Below are 20,429 nucleotides of genomic sequence, written 5' to 3'. Positions count from 1 at the left end.
TCACCTACATTATTACCTGATACATTATAAATAACTTTATTTTTTAAGATGACTTTCATTTGTAGACATAGAAATCATCTATCCATTTTAAAATCATTCATGCAAAAACTACTTTTTAGTGCTTGTGGGGCTAGTTTAATGGTCTAATAATATAGTATAATGTATTACATTATAAAACCACAGTACAGAACAAGAGAAAGAAATGAAATCACCAAAGGTTAGTATTTCCATCCTATCCCCATCCTATAATTCCACTCACATTTGAACTTTATATGTGATTTCTAATTAGTTCACTAATTACAATGTAAACATTTCCCTTTTAGTCACAACTAAATAGAATTTTGGAAAGTTTCACAATACTTCTCTAAATAAGATAACCAGACATAAACAAGAATTGAGATATCCTACTATTATTGAATATGTATGTTTCTGCAACTCCAGCCATTATCAGTAATAATGTAACAAACACCTTTGTGGTCTATTAGATCAAAGGCTTCTCAACAAATATTTATTGCATACCTGTTTATTCAAGGAATTATACTGGACAATTATAATACTAGAATATGCAAAACAACATGTCTCTATAAAAACAGTATGCATTTCAAGTAGGGAAGATTTGTCCATAGATATCATAGTTATAGAAAGAAAAATATTGTTAGAGTTTACCAGCACGTTAATTTCTAATATTGAGCTGTACAGAAGAAGCAGATTTGGGGTTAAACTTTGAAGGAATGGAGAAGCAATGAAATAAATAAAATTTGGTGGCAGGGAAGTTTGGAAATTGTATGAAGCAGAAAATCGGGAATTACCACCAGAAAAGACAGCTAGAGCCAATCTGAAAAGGATCTGAAAGATTCAGTTAAAGAACTTAAGATTTTGTGTGCTACCTAATGGGGACAACACTGAAGGATTTATTTGGGGTTATGAAGACTTACCTGATGAGAATATTGATTTAGAATGATCTATGCCTATACAAGGCATTGGATGGATAGAAGACAAAAGATGGACAAGTAGTCAGGAGTCTAGGAGATTCAGTCAATGTAACATGAAAGAAAGTGAAAACAAGGGTGATGGTGGTGACAATGATCAGGGCGAAAGAGTCTACTAAGTTGACAGGACCTGGCAGCACATGTATATGGGGACCCTGGGGTGTGAGAAAGAGAAGATTCCTGACATAGAGGCTTAACTATGACAGAGAGCTCTTGTTCAATGAATAGAAAAGTGGAAACCTCATTTTGAAGAAGCATAATATTTTAATGCACAGATATTTATCAGATGCTACTTTATAATGTCAGCCTGATCATATACTTTGTTTCATGAAAATTTAATGAAGTTCCTCTTAAATATTATTAGTTTCTCAAGTAATAAATAAATAGCATATATTTCTTGTTTCTTTGAGGGTGATCTTTTTCATATTTCTGTCTCCTAAAGGATTAAGAAGAGTAACATGCCTTGAAAATATTTGTTGTAATGAACTAGATGGAACTGAAATTAGTTGTTTTTTTTTTTTTTCCCTTAAAGAGGATATGAGATGAAAAAATACTGTTCAATATAAAAAGACCAATGTTAGTGGGAAGGATAAATGCCAAATTTGGGACACTGGTTCACTTCTGAGAGGGAAGCAAAGGATGGGATAAGGAAAGGGTGCAAAAGGGGTCAAATCTGTATCTGATTTATTCTTAAAAAACCTGAAGCAAATACAACAAAAATATTCAAACTGTTAAAGTTGGTTGGTGCTGCTGCTGCTGCTAAGTCGCTTCAGTCGTGTCCAACTCTGTGCGACCCCATAGACGGCAGCCCACCAGGCTCCCCTGTCCCTGGGATTCTCCAGGCAAGTGGAGTGGGTTGCCATTTCCTTCTCCAATGCAGGAAAGTGAAAAGTGAAAGTGAAGTCATTCAGTTGTGTCCAACCCTTAGCGACCCCACGGACTGCAGCCCATCAGGCTCCTTTGTCATGGGATTTTCCAGGCAAGAGTACTGGAGTGGGGTGCCATTGCCTTCTCGTTGGTTGGTGAGTGTCTAAGTATTTTTTATTATTGTTTTCTATAATGTTATGGTTGGTGATGCTTTATACTGAAATGTTTTTTAACTTCACAAAAAACAAATGTTGATATTACCATAAATATTATTAATATATTGTGACCCTAAAAATAAACTAATTGGGAAAGAATAACAACTAATGCTACATAAATTATTTTTGTGATATATCTAACCTCTTGAATGTTTTGTGAAGTCATAATTTTTTTTTTCAAAATCAACTAACTTCATTGAAATATGCAGAATTTTGGAGGAAAGAGTGGAAAAAAGTGGCTTCCCTCATAACTTATGCTGAAAAAATATCTCTTCCTCTGAAATAATTTAAAAATTGACAATGAATACATAAATATTTATTTTCTCTAATGCATTCAAGTCCAAAAGCAATAGGTGTATGCAACCTACTCATCTGCAAAACTCTTAAGTCTATTGACACCAATTTTGACACATGCATAACCACATGTTTTTTAAATTAGCTTAAAGTTCAAATTAAACAACTTTAATGTTCTTAAATGAAATGAAAATGAAGGGGACACTTCTAGAATTAGTTGTAATTAAATAGCATTACTACCATCATTATTAAAATAAACTTCTGTTTAAGTAATTAATATATGGTATTGAATTTGGGGCTAAGATATAGGATGAATTATTAAATAGATATTAAACAAAAAATGAGTTAAGGATGGAGTGATTTCCTAGGGTTTTAGAGAAAGAGTTCTGTACCTACAATAGAGATTTTTCATGGTCTGTGCTATTGGACTAATATTTTATGCCTCTTTGTAGTACACTCCCACATTGAATCTAGATTGGCACTTTTGCTGTGAACAGGACTGAGAAAACCTGATGTAAGTGGAGAATTGATAAGTGCTTGGCATTTAGGCTTCCTCTCTCACTCCTTTTCTTTCACCATGAGGACAAGCCTGGGCCAGTGTGTGGATGGAGCTGAGTCAGGCATTTGTCTCATCTAAGACCTCAGCCCTATGACTAATCCCAACCAAGATCAGCAAGATCATCTTGCCAGCCATGGGCTTGTGAGCAAAGATGAGCTTTTTGTTATATGATAAGTTTTGTGTGCTTTGGTACACATTATTATTGTTCCAGAGATAACTGATCCACACCTCAAATAACATAATTTTAGCTTTCTTCACAAAATCCTTTTAGTATTACTCCAATGACATAGTGCCCCATACTGTATCACTCCGTATATTTTGATATTTCATTATTGATTATCTAGTATCATTCAGAATGAATAATATATATTTGGCCTTGACAGATACAGGTAACTGTTATTCATGAACAGTTCCTTTTTAGTAACATAACCACATTTATTTAAGAATGTGCTCCAATATCAAATGGCAGAGTATTCATGGACAGTTTTAAATGTAAACTAATCAATTCGTACCATTATAACCTGACAAAACCGTAAACAGTAAATTACTCCTTCAACTTAAATTTTTTCTTTTATTTCTTAAAGGTAGAGAGAGAGATGTATGATTTAGTTTTCTTGCCAATCAAAGATTCTACAAGGCCACCAAAAGACCCAGAAAGTTAGCAGCATTTCTTAGAGTAGAACAGGATTCACAAAAGTAGAAAACTGGATCTGATGCCATAAATTAAATCTTAATTTTTCAAAAATCATCTATGCTTTGATATAGAAAAAGCAATCAACAAACAAGTAAATGTACAGTTGCTGGATACCTATAGAGGATTAGAACGAGCCAGAGAGGGAGAGAAGAGACGGCTAGATCAGAGAGAGGTCTAAGGAGCATACATGCTCTGTTCCTCACCTTCTGTAAAACAGGCTTCCGGCTCCAGAGATTCTTCAGGCTCAGCTTCAGGTTGTTCTCCCTCAGCGGGAGCTCCTATATCAACTGTGCTGCCTTCAGATGAACTAGTTGCATTTAGCTTCTGAAAATCAATTCCACAGAAAAGCTTTTAAAATAGTTTCTTTAATTTATAATATAAAAATTCCAAAGGCGTGCCCTTAAGTCTTCTGTATTCATTTCCTTGATCTGTAATTTAAGAATATCTTAAACATAATGCCAGTCCGCTTTGGTAGAGGTGGGGGGTCACAAGATTAGATACAGCACCACAGTATTTTTTTTCCTTTAAAAATGTGGTGCTAACAACTTAAGTAATCTTTGATTAAGCTCCTGTATAAAGAGAGATTATGAAATAAAATCATGCAGAGCTTACATAAGCTGCCAGAGTCGTATGGTAGTCTGTGATCTTGCTTTTGTGAAGTAGTTTAGTTGGTTTTATTCTAAAATTGTGACCCAACCAACAGAAGCTGCACAAATGTATTTTCATGTCAAATGCAGAAAAGATTTGATCAAACGCACATAAACAGCAAAGTCTAAATTTATCCACTTTTCATTGACATGAAAACATATACCACTGGTTGTTATTAAACATATTCTCTAATTTTCTAATTCTGAAAGGAGCAGCACATTGTTAGCTTTATAGCAAGAGCTGATTGTGTGCATTCTCTTTGGCCAATGCACTCCTGCGTTTCATTGTGCATTTGGAAACTACTTGTTACTTTGGCACTCTTACCTCTCCAGGTAATAAAGGCAGAAATGAATCTTTGGTTGTTGTTTTGTTTTCCTTTAAGTTAAATCAAATACCACCGAAAGAAAAATATAATACAAAGAAGTTGTTTTAAATCTTGAAATGCAAGAAACTTTAGCCAAGTCAGGTCGTTCATGGGGCCAGCATAAATGAAGGGATCCAGTCTTTAACCCGGTCTTAAAATGCTGCAGGAACGACACGGGGCCAGGTATGAGTGCCACATGGAATCAGAGTAGTTTGGGCCACAGCATTCTCGGACCTGTTACAATGTTATTACTATTAGTGCATAACATTAGGAGATGGCTGAGCTGACAGGAGCTACTTTATAAAGGGGATGAGGTAAGCACATGATCAAATGCACACTGAAGTATGTTGAACCCATTCTAAAATAGATGTTGTGCTCAGTACTGGAAACATTTTATTTATATTTGGGCTAAGGATTCTATGGATTTCCCTAAGAAGCTGGTTCCTTTATTTTCTGAAAATAATTTTCTTTATATAAAATATTTCCTTGGCATAGTGGTGTGGATAAAGTAAAAATATTTATACACACTATAGATATAACAGAAAATACTTTTGTGTGTAATTTAACAATACCACTGATAGAGGCATAAATATCATATGTCTCCTCCATTAAAACTAGTTCAGAATTATTTTTAAATTCAACCAAACCATTTAAAATTAAGAATTACATATTATAAGGCACTTGAAGTTTATTGATTTCTTTTTCTACTACCAATTATATCACAACATTGGACAGATACTCAATTATAATATCTTTGTTTTTAGAATTTGAATATACAGTATTCTAAGATGAAATATTACATGACTTTTTCTAATTTCCTATCCTTTATAGCTAAATTATCCTATCAATCTTATTTACATGAAGATGTTATAGTATTTGGGACCTAAAATATTGATCATATTATTTACTGGATATTGAAACATGACATAAGTAATCAGAATAAGTGAAGCTTAGTTATAACTAATCTAACTACAAACAGCCCAAACAAGAAATGGAAAACATTCTTTTTAGGAAAAAAGATCACACTGCAATTACAGGTTGGTTAGGGATTAGGGGATGACTCTAGGTTTACTGGAACCCACTTTGCCAGGATTCCCTAGAAAATTTCTTTGATGATCCATTTTCGGGGCGCTCCATACTGGTGAATGGCTGCCTCAGAACTTGCAGCAGTGCTAGGTATATACAGCTTAGGTACTCTATAAATATTCTTTAGGGAAGGTGGGAGGGAGGTTCAGGATACCGGGAAAACGGTATACCAGTGGCCAATTCATGTTGATGTATGGCAAAAATCATCACAATATTGTAAAGCAATTATTTTCCAATTAAAATTAATTTTAAAAAGTTAAAAATGAATGAATGAATGAGCTTCTTCATAAAAGAATGAAGGCTAGTCCTTGATAGTGACTAGCAGAAGTCACCAGACAACATTCCATGGAATCTTGGTTTAAAATATTCAAAAGTTTCCAGATGATCTCTGTAACATCAACTACAATACCTTGCATTTAGTGTGGTGTCTTAGTACTGACACTGAATTAATAGACATCTTTCTAATTGAAGTCAGACATTTGTATAGTTAGAGGTCAGATTATTTTTTAAATGTGCGACATAAAAGTTTTGTGTTTCTAGAATATGTATCTCACCAGATTTAACCCTCTGAAGCAAAGATCACGCTTTTGTCATCTCTGCCTCCCTAGGAACTATCACTAATGTTTGTGTTCAATAGATGGTCATTGAATAAATGAATGAATGCCCAATTCAGGAACTTTTTTATTCTACCACTAACTACTTCTAATACCTCCTATCTTTTACATTCACATTCTAGGGAATACACATAACATTCTCACGTCAGTACAGAGAAACACAAATCTCTTCCACATTCTAACTTGCGTAAGGAATGACCAATGACCTTTAGAATCAGAAGTGCTGTCTAAACATCAGGCTTCCAATTAATCAGACCTAAGATGAAACTATAAAGTAAACTATGAAATAAATAAAGTGTACTTTAATTCTGGAAAGTATTAGGAAAGTGTTAGGAAAACTGACACTAACTCATTTTGACAATGCCTTTCCTCTTTCTACTCTGTGTACATGAATCTATAATTCAGCAGTGAATGGAACCCCTCTAAGGAAAGGCAATCTCAACCTTCTCCATCTTCCTCCTCAAGTGGAACCACAGGATCTACCTGTTACATGTTACTTGAGTACCTCTACATGTTCTACAAATTAAAAAGCTAGGGTGTACATTAATCCTCAACACCAACCAATCCAGTGTCTAGTTAGAGAAAGAAATGTGGCTTTAATTATCTTGTCAAAACGCATACTGAGTTAGTAGCTGGATTTAAGGTCTTCTGTATCCCACTTTGTTAGGATTCCCTAGAAAACTATTTGATGATTCATGAGTTAAGCCAATCTTTATCAATTTAAAACATTTAGTAGATGTGATATGTAACTAAACATTGTAGGTTCAAAATAGCGCTTGGGATACTGTTGCTTCCCAGGTGTCATGACCATGAACTTAGTATTAGTTTGTTATAGTCACATTCTTATATGTATTAATATAAAGTTAAATATACATTGGGACATTTCATTAAAAATCTTACTTTAAATAACAATCTTGAGATGCAGGCAAGAAATTCTGATTTATAAAACCTTTCCTGACATCAATTCAAGGACTTTCTTAAAATCACATGAGGCAAATATCATAGTATTATAAAATATGTTAACTAAAACAGTTAAAATGCATTAAAGAGTCTATAAAGAGTCTATAAAATCCAAATGAATCCAATTAAGAATATAAAAACCTTTCAGCTTCAGATAAGGTCGTAATCTCGATTAATTCTAACTACAGTACAAATTCACCAATTAGAATTGTCAAATGTACATCATTTATATGGAATTATTAGTACTAATATACTTAAAAGAATAACTTTCAAATAAAGCTTCTCTGTAAATCTTCCAACGTAGGCATCATTCACTGCAAAATGCCATATGACTAAGAGAGCAAAAAATTAACCAGTTAGAAATAAAACCAGTTCTTCTTCGCTTTGGTAAAATTTAGATGTTTAGGTTCCCTTATTATAATCTGTGCTTATTTATTGGAAGAAAAGTGAACTGAAGGGTACTGTTAGAACAGCCCTTCCCTACTCAAACCTTAAAATACGGATGTCCTCCAGTGTCAGGATAGTCAAGAAATTAAACATGCATAGAGAATTATTTGCTATGCCTGGCATTGGCAATCATTTATTTTCAGGTGAAATATTAGCTGAACTTTTTTTTTAAGTGAAAATTTCATTGTACATGGTTCTTACTATTGAAAGTCTGCTAGATTCCTCAAAGTGCCGGGTCACCATAATCATAGGAGTTAAGCAGGGCAGAACTGTATTTTGCTTAATGATCTGATAAATAAATATCAAGTTACAATATTTCATTTCTTATTTTTAAACACTATACTTCTAACTTTTACTTTCCACATCACTGACAAACTGTTACCAGACATCTGCCAGACTCATAGCCCTTCTCTCAGAAAGTAGAAGCATTTTTTAAAACATAACACAGAAAAGGGACAGAAACATCATTTTCTATTAAGTTTTTCAAAGGTACACTTTTTTTCTTTTTATGAAGTTAAGATATTTTTAAGAAAATGTAAACGATAGTCAATAGAAGAAATTAGGATATTTTTAAAAAAGAGAGATAATTAAAATATAGATTCTATTTTGGTCACCAAGAATGACAATTCTTTGCTCCATGTGGATCCTAATTCTAGTCTGTACTTAAGGAATTCTAGGTCATTTTATGTGAAAAATCTTAATGAAAGTGATGGTTATGGTTCCTACGGGATAGGCCAAAGTGACACATTAATAATAGAAAGGAATTATTCTTCTTAGTAAGGAAAAGCAAAATCAAAACTGTTATTATCATCATATTACATTATTCAAATAATCATTTTTGTCTTTATAACAGACACATTTCAAAACTCTGTAATCCATAAATAGCAAAATTTTAAATATCCTTCTTGAGATGGCAAAAATAATCCTTAAGTCCCAAAGATTCATGTTTGGTCAATTTTTTTTTCCTTACATTTAGGATATTTAGAGCTTTTTAAAAATTGTTTAATCACTATCCCACTGGAAAACTTTCCCTTGAAGATTTATACATTCTCCAGGATAAAATTATAGATGGGTTTTTACTGAAACCATTCTACCACTGCTTACCCAAACCTTGTCTACACAGCCTTCTCTCCTTTCCTACTCTTGTCCTAGAATTCAGTATACTGCTCTACTAGGGCTTCTCTGGTGGCCCAGTGGTAGAGAATCCCCCTGCCAATACCGGAGGATAGGGTTCGATCCCTGGGTTGGGAAGATACCCTGGAGAAGGAAATGGCAACCCACTCCAGTATTCTTGTCTGGGAAATCCCAGGGACAGAGAAGCCTCGTGGGCTACATTCTGTGGGGTCACGAAAGAGTTGTACGTGACTTAGCAACTAAACAACAATAATAACTCAGAGAATAAGAAAACTAATCTTTCTAAGAAACTCTTTCTAAGAAACTCTAAGAAACCTTTCTAAGAAACCTTTCTAAGAAACCTTTCTAAGAAACTAGGAAAAAGAAGCTATTATCTTAAGGAGTCAAATTTCATACTTTTCTGAATAATTAATGCATAACAGGAAAAAATAATTCTTTCTAGTTACTGTGTATATGGGTATCTGTTTTATTTAGGGTTTTAATTTATATGATTAATGATATTGGTCTCATTCTTCCAGTATATAGGGTATTATCTTTCATGAATATAGAGTGCCAGTGACTGAATATTTTGTTCAAAAATATTTTTTAAAATGCTCCCCCAAATCCATGATTGTTGCTGCACCCAAAGAACCAAATGTGCTTATGTTAGGGTTGTTTTATGCTTTTAACGGCAGAAGGAGAGGGAACTGCATCTAAATTACAAAGCATTTAATTAACATTTCTTGAAAGAAATTAAATTGGGTTGAACAATTTGGTTAACATATTTTAGGAGAAAACTGTGATTTAAACATCAGGAAATGAAAGTTGTGCTAAATGGAGCCTACACTCACTGCCTTAGCTGAATGACTAGTAGGTCCCTTCATCTGATAAATATGAAAGGAGTAGAGTTCACATTGGTTTTCTTTCTATATGAATTGTGTTGCATGATATATTTAAACAATATTCTTTAAGAGAAACTTTCCCAGAAGTTTTAGATGAAACAAAGGAGAGACAAAAACATAAAGTATAGAGGAGCAATACAATGAAGAAAGTAGATTTCAGATCTTTTTTCAGAATGAATATACCATCGATAACATTTTTGTTTCTTTTTCTTCCTTCCTTCTTTCCTTCCTATCTTTTCTTTTTGGTGTACAAAATAAACTCATTTCCTTTTCTTTCATTCTCAGGAATTTTAGGGGTAAATATCAACAGATTCTCTAGGAGAATTGTATTCTAAAGGCAAAACACTCTTGGTCAAGTGCTAAACAGAGCGATACATTTTCTCTGAAATGAAGCAGATAAAAATTGTACCAGTGCTGCTGGCAGCAAAAACATAACATTCCATTTACATTATTATCACATTAAAACATCCTTTAGAAAGTTTGCACATGAATAAGGGATTGCTCTAACTTGCAGATTACCCTTCAGAAAAATTTAATATGGCACTGAACAACAAATTACTAACAAAATACACTCATAGGGGCTTTATTTACTTAAGGAAAGGGCAGAGGGGTGAAAGCGTCCTGCAAGAGTTTTTCAAAGAGTACCTTATATTTCTCCTTTAGACCCTTAGCAAGTTCAAAACTCTGTAATGTTAATTAAATAATCTATAAACGCATGCACTTTTATTTTTCACTGAATGTAATTTCTATAAAAATCTATGTAAGAAAATTAGCAGCTACCTCATTTTTAAAAAAAGTTAGGGTTGCCAGACTTGCCTGACCATGCTTTATGACTCAGCATAAGAGCAGCTGTGCATGTTTTTATTTCACTGCCAATGGATGGGCAAGGAATGTAGCTGAGTAACATGCAGGCCAGTCAAAATTCATTTAGAAACTAATTATATTTATATATGTACAATTTGCTTAGGTAACCTGGGTAAAAGTGGTGGCAGGAGTCTCTGGCTGGTTAAAAAACACCAGAGCTGCATTCTTGATGGCTCCAGCTTGCTTTTACCCCTGTGAGAAGTAAGAACGGTAAGCAGTGAAGGTCACCATATTGCACTAGTAAATTTTACTTTGAAAAATAATCATTCAAGCATGGCTTAAATTATTAAAACTCTATAAAAGAAATCAAGCATTTGAAATCAAAAGTATGAAAGGAATGACATTACATACGGTCACAGTAACTTTAAAGCATACAATTACCATATGAATTTAAAATGATATACTCTAGAGAATCTACAGAAAGCTGTCAAAGAACCACACAAATTTGGCAAAGATAAAATAGAAGAGGATTTAGTTCAAACACCTAAATAACCTCTGTGTCCACTTGGCTAGTCTGCCTTATAAGAAGGGATTCATTATAGGCATTCCAAAAATTAAAAGGTGCTTCATTTTTTTCCTTTAATATTTCAAATCATTTAAAAAGAATATCATTCAGTATGAATCATTCAGTATCATATCTTATTCCATTTGTTAATACTTCACATGTGATATTTAATACCACAATCCAACCCTACCAATTAAGAAAATGACCAGACAAAACTAACTTGAAGGCAGAACCCTAAAAAGATATCTCAGGTGGGAATATTTGTAATTCTTGAATACTTGTTTCAGTTCTCTTTTGTTTTCTAGTGTAGCATTACCAAAATGCCAGAAGATTGGAACTTGAACATAGGCCCTTCCTAGACTATTGCTCTAATCCTTTATTTGTTTATGAGTTTATATTTAAGAAGTTTTACATAAAGCCATAAATGAAAATTTTACCAAATAATATATTTTAAAACACAAGTAGCAATCTCTACACAAGTACTGAAAAGACTCCACAGCTAAAACAACAAAATAATTCTATTTTCAACTGGCAGACCAGCTCTCTGCCTCCCATTCCAAAGCAGTGACTTCACATATGTTATTTTGGAATACCTAACTCAAATGGAAAACACATGAAAAAGTCTAATGTTTACAAGAGAAACTGATAAGAGAGTTTTGATTTTTCCTACTATAAGCCCCACGTTATTAGATATTTCTCTAATGTGAAACACAATGGTTGGAGATGAGGCAAAATACATGCTCTTTTGGAGAAGTTTGAGGTTTTAAAATTTCTGAAAATTAAGAATAGTGAATGTCAAGTTATCCTACCTCAAAAGATACTCAAACTTAGCCAAAGGTTTAAATGGACTGGTGACTTCAACGTTTGATTCTTCATAATTCATTTTTAATTAACACCATAAATTAAACATGTGCTGTGCTGTGCCTAGTTGCTCAGTCATATCCAGCTCTGTGACCCCATGGACTATAGCCCACCAGGCTTCTCTGTCCATGGGGATTCCTCAGGCAAGAATACTGGAGTGGGTTGCCATGTCCTCCTCCAGGGGATCTTCCCAACCCAGGGATTGAACCCAGGTCTCCCACACAGCAGGTGGATTCTTTATCATCTGAACCACCAGGGAAGCCCAAGAATACTAGAGTGGGTAGTCTATCCCTTCTCCAGGGGATCTTCCCAACTCAGGAATTGAACTGGAGTCTCCTGTATTGCAGGCAGATTCTTTGCCAGCTGAACTAAATTAAACATACATAAAAATAAAAATTGACCTCCCCTATTCTAAAGGAGATATTTACTATTAGGTAAAATAATGAGAGGGGACTACATATTAAAATTTAATGACCCAATTCTATTTTCTAAATGCTGACCTTAGTGTCTGGGCTTCCCTGATGACTCAGATGGTAAAGAATCTGCATGCAATGCAGGAGACCTGTGTTCCACCCCTGGTTGGGGAAGATCCCCTGGAGAAGGGAATGGCTACACACTACAGCATTCTTGCCCGGAGAACTCCATGGACAGAGGAACCTGGCAGGGAAGTCCATGGGGTTGCAAAGAGTCAGACACTAAGTGACTAACCCTTAGTTTCTAGAAACTTACAATACAAGAAATTAGGCCCCATCATTTCAGCATAGCCCAGCCAAATACACTTATCCAAAATTTAATTCACTAGATATTAAGATATTATTCAGCTTTAAAATAATGATCTTATTAGTGTACATTTGAGTTCAACTAATTATAGCAATTATTTGCTCCAGGCTATAAGGTTTTTTAAATTTCCCCCTTGAATCTCATTGTTATTTTGTGACAATTCTAGTCACAAAAGTAATACTAGGTATTGCCTGGAGAAGGCAATAGCAACCCACTCCAGTACTCTTGCCTGGAAATTCCCATGGACAGAGGAGCCTGGTAGGCTGCAGTTCATGGCATTGTGAAAAGTCGGACACAACTGAACGACTTCACTTTCACTTTTCACTTTCCTGCATTGGAGAGGGAAATGGCAACCCGCTCCAGTGTTCTTGCCTGGAGAATCCCAGGGACAGGGGAGCCTGGTGGGCTGCTGTCTATAGGGTCGCACAGAGTCGGACACGACTGAAGCGACTTAGCAGCAGCAGCAGCATGATCTTGCTACCTAAATGCTACTTTTAGTAATTATATTTAAACTTTCTCTGAAGTTAGTGTTTCATACCTACTTCTATCTAATCCCTGAATTAGCAATGCTATCTTTCAAATAAGAATAAACAGAAATAGCATCTTTTCCCATTATCATATAGGATAAATACAGTAAAACTGATTAAAAAATCTAAGGTTCCTTTCTTAGAAATATATTTTTGCTCTAATTTTATTAACTGATCCCTAATTTTTGTGACAGTGTTTCACTACTTAAATTACATCCTTCAGTGTCTCCAACTCTCCCAAATCATCATTCTTAGGATGAGAATAATAATAGAGGTCTTTCTGTTTCCTGCCAATCAATTAAAATGACAACAAAGAATGAATCTTTGTTTTTGGTTGTTATTTTTATTTGTTTAGGCAAGTGTTAATTGCTGGGAATTCTGGCTTCATTTCTGTGTAAACAAACATTAAGGGTTTAAATTCCTTCTCTTTATTCCCAACATGTGCTTATTAATCTATAAATAAACCAAGAATATACCCTGGTATTTATACCTTTCTAGTAAATCAAAGAATTCTTTAAATTACCAAGAGTCTAACTGTAGTTGGAAAATTTAGAATTTTACACTTAGACAGCATGCACTGTGCTCAGTAGGGTTAAAGATATTTTCAACCTGATTCTTCATCACTACCTTCACGTCCTTCAAAAAACTGTTTACTTCAGGAAACATGAAACTACAAGAAAACATCAAGCCAAGATCCCAATGATACTTCCATTAAAAATACGCCTGTGAAAACTAAATAAAATCACATTTTATGTTATTCCATAAAAGCAAAGAATGTAGCAAAATGAGGATTGGAACTGCCTCTCACCAAGCATTTCTCTAGTATACACAATAAAATACCATCATGGGAAAATTATAAGGAAGAAAGTAGATAAACTGAGGTAATTTTCACAAATCAAAAATTATTTAAAATCTTTTTTAAAATTTATATTAACCTGAATATTAATATCATCAGCAACTCAGAATGGTGACTACTTGAAAGAATGAGTTAACTATCATTTGTTTAGCTATATACTATTATATTGTCAATTTATCTATCACCAATTTTGCCACAGAAATTGTATCAATAGGTATTTCCTATTTTCTTATAGAAAGAAAATAACTTTTAAAAGTCTGGATGGTTTAAAGCAAACATAACACCAAAATATCTTCTTATGTAGAAATTCCTACCTCTTTGCTTTCTTCCATATCTGACTCACTGCTGAATTCTTCAGTATTTAAATTTTCAAAGTCAGACTCTCCGACAGCAATTGGTACAGTCACAGTGAGGCTGGGGTTGTTTATGAAGGACATGTAATCACTTTCATCCACGACATATTTTTCTACACTGCTGCCTATGCCACTGGTAGTTCCGTTGCCATCTTTGAGATAATTGAGGTCTTTGCCTATTTCTATAGTGGTATGGTTGGAAATACAACTGTCTTTTTTGTTATTGAGATCTTCAAGAGGTTTGATTTCATCTAAAGCTTTCTGCTTTCTAACAAAGGCTTTCTGAATAAATTCACGTATTTTTCTTTTAACAAAATCGATTCCTTTCTGCATCCTTCCCACAGCAATCTGGAGATTATTCATTTCATTATCATCATCAGTGGCGGCAAGATTGTCAGAACTGAATGAACTCAAGAGTAAGGCCAGGAAGAGGTTCAGAACCTAAAACACAATAGGAAAGCTGGTGATCAAAACATTCCATTGTTTCTATTGCTCCGAACTACAAATTTTCCAAAGTTGTTCTTACACCTCACTTTTTGCTAATAGATATTCTTTCTAATTTATGATAAGCTATCCTGGAAAAAAAAAAATACCCGGCCAATAATACTACATTAACACTATTTACATTTTAGTCATTGAAAGATTACTAAAACCACTGCTATGTAAAACTTCTATATTAAGTTCAATCCCAAGTTAAAAATTTTAACTATCTAGATAACTATACAATGAAAAAGAAAAAAAAGTTTTATTTGGGATGTTAAGTACTTTCCCCATGTAACCTGGGTTTTCAAGGACACTGATAATTTATTATACTTTTATTCCTGAACCAAAGATGATTCCACTATATTTAAATATTATTTTATTTTTATGTTTGTACCTATTCTTGCACTTTAGATAATTTGTCAATTTAGAAAAAATATATACCTACCAACAGATCAAAAATCTCAGTTTTTGGTTCAGAAAATCATGGCCACTAGATTTATACAGTAGTTGGAAATAGTATAAAGAAATGGTTACAGACCACTAATTAGTTAACAACTTAAGTCTTCAAAAATAGGACCTACTGATATGGGTTAGCAAAAAGATTAGTGACCATAAATCTGCTATGTACACTCAAAAAGAGGTAATTTACTAAGAAATAGAGCACTCTCATGGGCACAAGACCAAGTACATGAGTCCTTGATCATTCAGACAGAACAATGACAAAAAGGATATGGCTCTGAAGAGGTCCGAAGACAAAAAGTAAGTAGTAAGGAAGAGGAATCCTAGGAAAGGTTTTAAGTAGAACTCCAATGAAAAAGATGCTGCATTCTTGCTATATTCCTATCTTTCTAATCAGTTAATGAACCTCAGAGTTCCTTTGTCTAACCAGTTATGAGGCAGTCTAACCAACGGTGTTAAGAAAGGCAAAAACCTATAAGATCCAACAAGGACTACACATAATTCTGTGAGTCTATACTGACATCTTTCAGTTGCCATACCATGGTTGCTAGTATTTGTACAAAGACCTGCTCCTTCACATCTGAAATTTACCAATAAAGTTGTATTTTATTGTGACTTGCCTTGAATGTATTATTTGGTTAAAAATAGATGAAAGAGAAAAAATTAAATGCTACATTTTGGGTTTTATTCATAATAAAACTGAACTTTGGTACCATAATTTTTTCTAGATTTGATTTATTAATTCATTAATGAACTTTTTCTATTAGGAACTTTTTCTTGACAAATATTAGTCAACCTTCCCAGAGTGAGATCCGATTATAGTTCCTCCCAAAGCACTGGAGCAGGTATCTATTGCGTGTCATTTACTGTTATATCTTATGGCCCATTCCCTTTCCACATTAGAATTAAAGCACTGGGTAAGAATCAAGTTTATGTCCATTTTCTCAGTGCTAAGCTTACGAGACTGTTCTCAGGATTCAGTTAAAGGATCCACGCGGCCCTCACAAAGCTACTGGCACATGGTAAACTGCCAGTTTGAGAAAGTTTAGCTGTTATATCACTGCTACTATGATCCAACCTGCTCTCTGTTATACTGTCTTCAATTTATCTTTCTTTTGTTGTTTGCAATCTAATCTCTTTTTCTAGACCTCCTTTATTACCAAAGGGTATTGATCAGCGTAACAGCTGACCAAGGTGGTGGGTGTGACCAAAGGCAATTTAAAGGAGTACAGTTCAACAACCTTACTCAGGAACTGAAAACTGGGATCCTGTTTCACACATGGTTATGGACAGACTTGATAGATCACTGAGTGAAACTGTTTCTTTCATATGTCCCCAAATTATTCTCTTGGAATAATAATTTCTGTTTGGGATTCAAGATTGAAACATATTGTCTGTATCAATATTTTTAATTGGTGAGAAAAACTCACGTTCACATCCCTCTTGTGTGCTAATGCCCCACTTAGAGATAGAGGTGGCTACTTCTAGATGTGGTAATCTTAAAAAAAAAATGTATTCTCTTTCTGCAGCACCTGTCTTGAACCTGTAAGAGGATTTCTGGCCACAGTGTTAACAAACCAAGATGATAGCTTGGGAAAAGCAATCTATAGCCCCACCTCTGTCTTGTGTGTGGACTAGGCAGTGATTACTTACACCTCTTGTGGTTGAGCATTACATGGAAGTTTATGTTTGTTTACAGGAGGTTATGTTAGCTTGTCTTTGGGGGACATTAACCTTTTTGGTGAAGATGAGAAGGAAGAATTGTAAGAAGTAGTGTACCAGGTTCAGTCAGTCTTATTTAAGGAAATGTGATATGAACATACTTCCTTAATAGTGATAAACATGACATATTATTACCACCTTAGTTACTCCAGAAAACATACACAAGATATCACAAAAGGAGGAATACTTTTTAACTTCTAGTAAATAAGGAGATTCTTTAATTTTTTAAAAAGGGTACAGAATTTAAATATATGCCACTAGGTGGAAATTATTATTTTATCTGTTATACCATTTTATGTATATGTAGCAATCCAAATTAATATAAATGACATCCATAGGTATGAATACTTCCTGAATTTCTCTTTTCAACTTGAAATCCTTTGTACAGTTAGAGACATGTGTCCTATTTCAGTAAACTAAAGATGATATGTGGTATATTGAATTTCTTTAAATTCATTGCGTTTTCTGGCTACATAAATTCTACCCAAATTCCACTTGCTCATTGCCACTTTCCTGATAAAAAGACATCTGTAGCTTTCAACTGTCTACAGGAAAAAAATATTCAACTTGGTAATGCATAATCAGCCTTTTCATAAATTAAACTCTACACAGTCTGGCCTCAAACACTTTCTGCTACCCCCACTATGAATTTTCATTGCTTGTGTCCAGTCTTCTCATGCATTGCTGGCATAAAGGATTCTGTTCTCTGCCTTCTATTCTCTTCTTCCAATGTATGCCAAACATATAAATGAAATCAAATCAAATCTAAAATACAAACCAACAACATTTTCTCTGTTTTTCTTCTAGGTAGCCCTGTGATAGTTTCTTCCTATTCCATACATTCTTGCATCTTCCGAAAGCAAGCAAGTTATATCTGGAATTGTAGTGGTTTTAAAGTTATTTGATGCTCATCCCTTCAAAAGTTAAAGTCGAATCCCTTTTTCTTAAATGTGAGCTCTTTTTAATGAGTAGTCAACAGAATATTGCAGAAGTGACAGCATGTGACTTCAAGAGTAGAACATAAAAGGGAGGGCTTCCTCCTTGCCCTTTGCTTTGTGTCTTTTGCTCTGGCAGAAAAAGCCAACTGCCATGTCGTGAAGGTAATCAACTCTATGGCGAGATCCACGTGGAGAGAAGCTGAAGCCTTCTACCAACAGTCAGTAAGGCTGAACTGGGACCTCTCACTAATAGCCATGAGAGTGAGCCTTATTAGAAGTTAATTCTTCAATCTTAGTCAAGATAACTGTCTCCCATCAACATTTTGATAGAAATCTTTTAACTAACCCAGGGCCAGAACCAGATAAGTGGTTCCCAAATTTCTGACCCACAGAAACTATGAGATAACTAATAAATGTGTATTGTTATAAGCCACTGTTCACATTTCTGGATTGTACACTATTCATGTTTCTTGTTATTTTAAGAACAGGTCAGAATTAACAACAGGATACTGAGAAGACTGAAATATTGCAAAAAATACAAATAAATGATATTGTTTTGTTTTTTCCCTTTTCCTTTTCTCTTCCTCTGGGGGACTGAGCCAATCAGTCCACCCAAAGGAAATCAGTCCTGAATATTCATTGGAAGGACTGATACTGAAGCTGAAACTCCAATACTTTGGTCACCTGATGTGAAGAATTGACTCATTTGAAAAGATCCTGATGCTGGGAAAGACTGAAGGTGGGAGGAGAAGGGGATAACAGAGGATGAGATGGTTGCATGGCATCACCGACTTGATGGATAGGAGTTTGAGTAAGCTCTGGGAGTTGGTGATGAACAGGGAAGCTTGGCATGCTGCAGTCCATGGGGGTGCAAACAGCTGGACATGACTGAATCACTGAAGTGAACTGACTGGTGGATTGGAGGTTACTTTTAATGTGAAAGAAAATGAAGTCTATAAATTGAAGACTTCAAAATATTGGTTACAAAAGTCCTTGTTCTATTCCACTGAGTTGGGGCCTGGTCAAGCAACTTAGTATAATAAATTGAACATATAAGAGTCTGATCCCTCTCACATAAATCTATTGTTCTTTCTTCCCCAACCACTGGGTCCACTATTTGCTGGCTTGGGATGGTCTACTTTCTTCTCACATCTCAATTAAAGATATTTGCAGGTCTGAACTCTTTGACAAAGCTTTCTGTGATGATCCTTGCAAGCACAAAGCAACAGTTCCATCTTGTGAACTTTACATATAACACTTTGTTTTCACATTTTTTTCACTTACTCTTTTTATTCCTGTTTGAGTAAATGTCCTATCACCGCGCCATATATATTTTCCTACCATCGTTCCCAGGCCTCCAGGACTCAGTAGACATGTGTTGGGCATAGTTCATTTTACACAGAAATGATAACAAGTGATTCTTGAGTCAGTGTTACTTGTTCATATTGTTGTTTCTATGCAACAAATACTGATGTACTTTCAATGGACTAAGATGATCATTATTTTTTTTTAAACTCCAACTTGTAGAGAACCCAAATGTGAAACATTTTCAAGTGACAGTATTGTTAGTATTTATAAATAAAATGAATGACTGTCTAATAGCACTGCCATGCTTTAGCACAAGAACTGAAAGATAAAAGCCAAAAATGGCCCTCTCCATGGAACAGTAAGAGGTACAGAGATGAAGAACAACTTTGGTTCAAAAGGAATTTTAAGAGTTTGTGTTACGTGTCAATTACAGTTCAATATAGCTGGAAAAAATCTAAAATAATGTAAGCAAATATTAAAAAGAGTTCATGTAGATTTCTTTAGTCTGATCTATAACTGACTCCTGCCATCATGAAGAATTGAAACTTGATTTAAAATATATATATATAAAACATTCCTGATGGTTACATTATCTTTTACTGAAAATGAGAAAAACGTTTTACCACATACCACCAGGTTTCCGATGACCATGACCATCATGAAGACAGTGAGGCACATGGTTTGGCCGGCGACCTCCATGCAGTCCCACATGGTCTCTATCCACTCTCCACACAGCACCCGGAACACAATCAGGAAGGAGTGGAAGAAGTCATGCATGTGCCAGCGGGGGAGCTCACAATCATTGGAAATCTTGCAGACACATTCCTTGTAGCTCTTCCCAAAGAGCTGCATGCCGACCACGGCGAAAATAAAGACGATGATGGCCAACACCAAGGTGAGGTTACCCAGAGCCCCTACAGAATTGCCGATGATTTTAATTAGCATATTCAGGGTGGGCCAGGATTTTGCCAACTTGAAAACTCTAAGCTGAAAACAGAAACAAGGTCATTACTGCTCTGCA

At 34.7% G+C, this 20,429-nt stretch overlaps 1 protein-coding gene across 1 annotated transcript in view; it reads right to left on the bottom strand.

The window, feature by feature from the left end:
• Positions 1 to 20,429, bottom strand: part of LOC136165349 (sodium channel protein type 2 subunit alpha) — an 86,753-nt gene that overhangs the window by 21,800 nt on the left and 44,524 nt on the right. The window contains exons 16-18 of the mRNA XM_065931673.1: positions 20,039 to 20,395; positions 14,460 to 14,939; positions 3,822 to 3,942 (exon numbers count right to left, since the gene is read on the bottom strand). Coding sequence (XP_065787745.1) covers positions 3,822 to 3,942; positions 14,460 to 14,939; positions 20,039 to 20,395 — 958 coding nt within the window. The remainder of the gene's footprint in view (positions 1 to 3,821; positions 3,943 to 14,459; positions 14,940 to 20,038; positions 20,396 to 20,429) is intronic.

This window comes from Muntiacus reevesi, chromosome 3 (assembly GCF_963930625.1).
Source record: "Muntiacus reevesi chromosome 3, mMunRee1.1, whole genome shotgun sequence".
Lineage (NCBI taxonomy): Eukaryota > Metazoa > Chordata > Mammalia > Artiodactyla > Cervidae > Muntiacus > Muntiacus reevesi.
The sequence above is the reverse complement of the archived record's forward strand: the minus strand, read 5'-3'. Positions and strand labels throughout refer to the sequence as shown.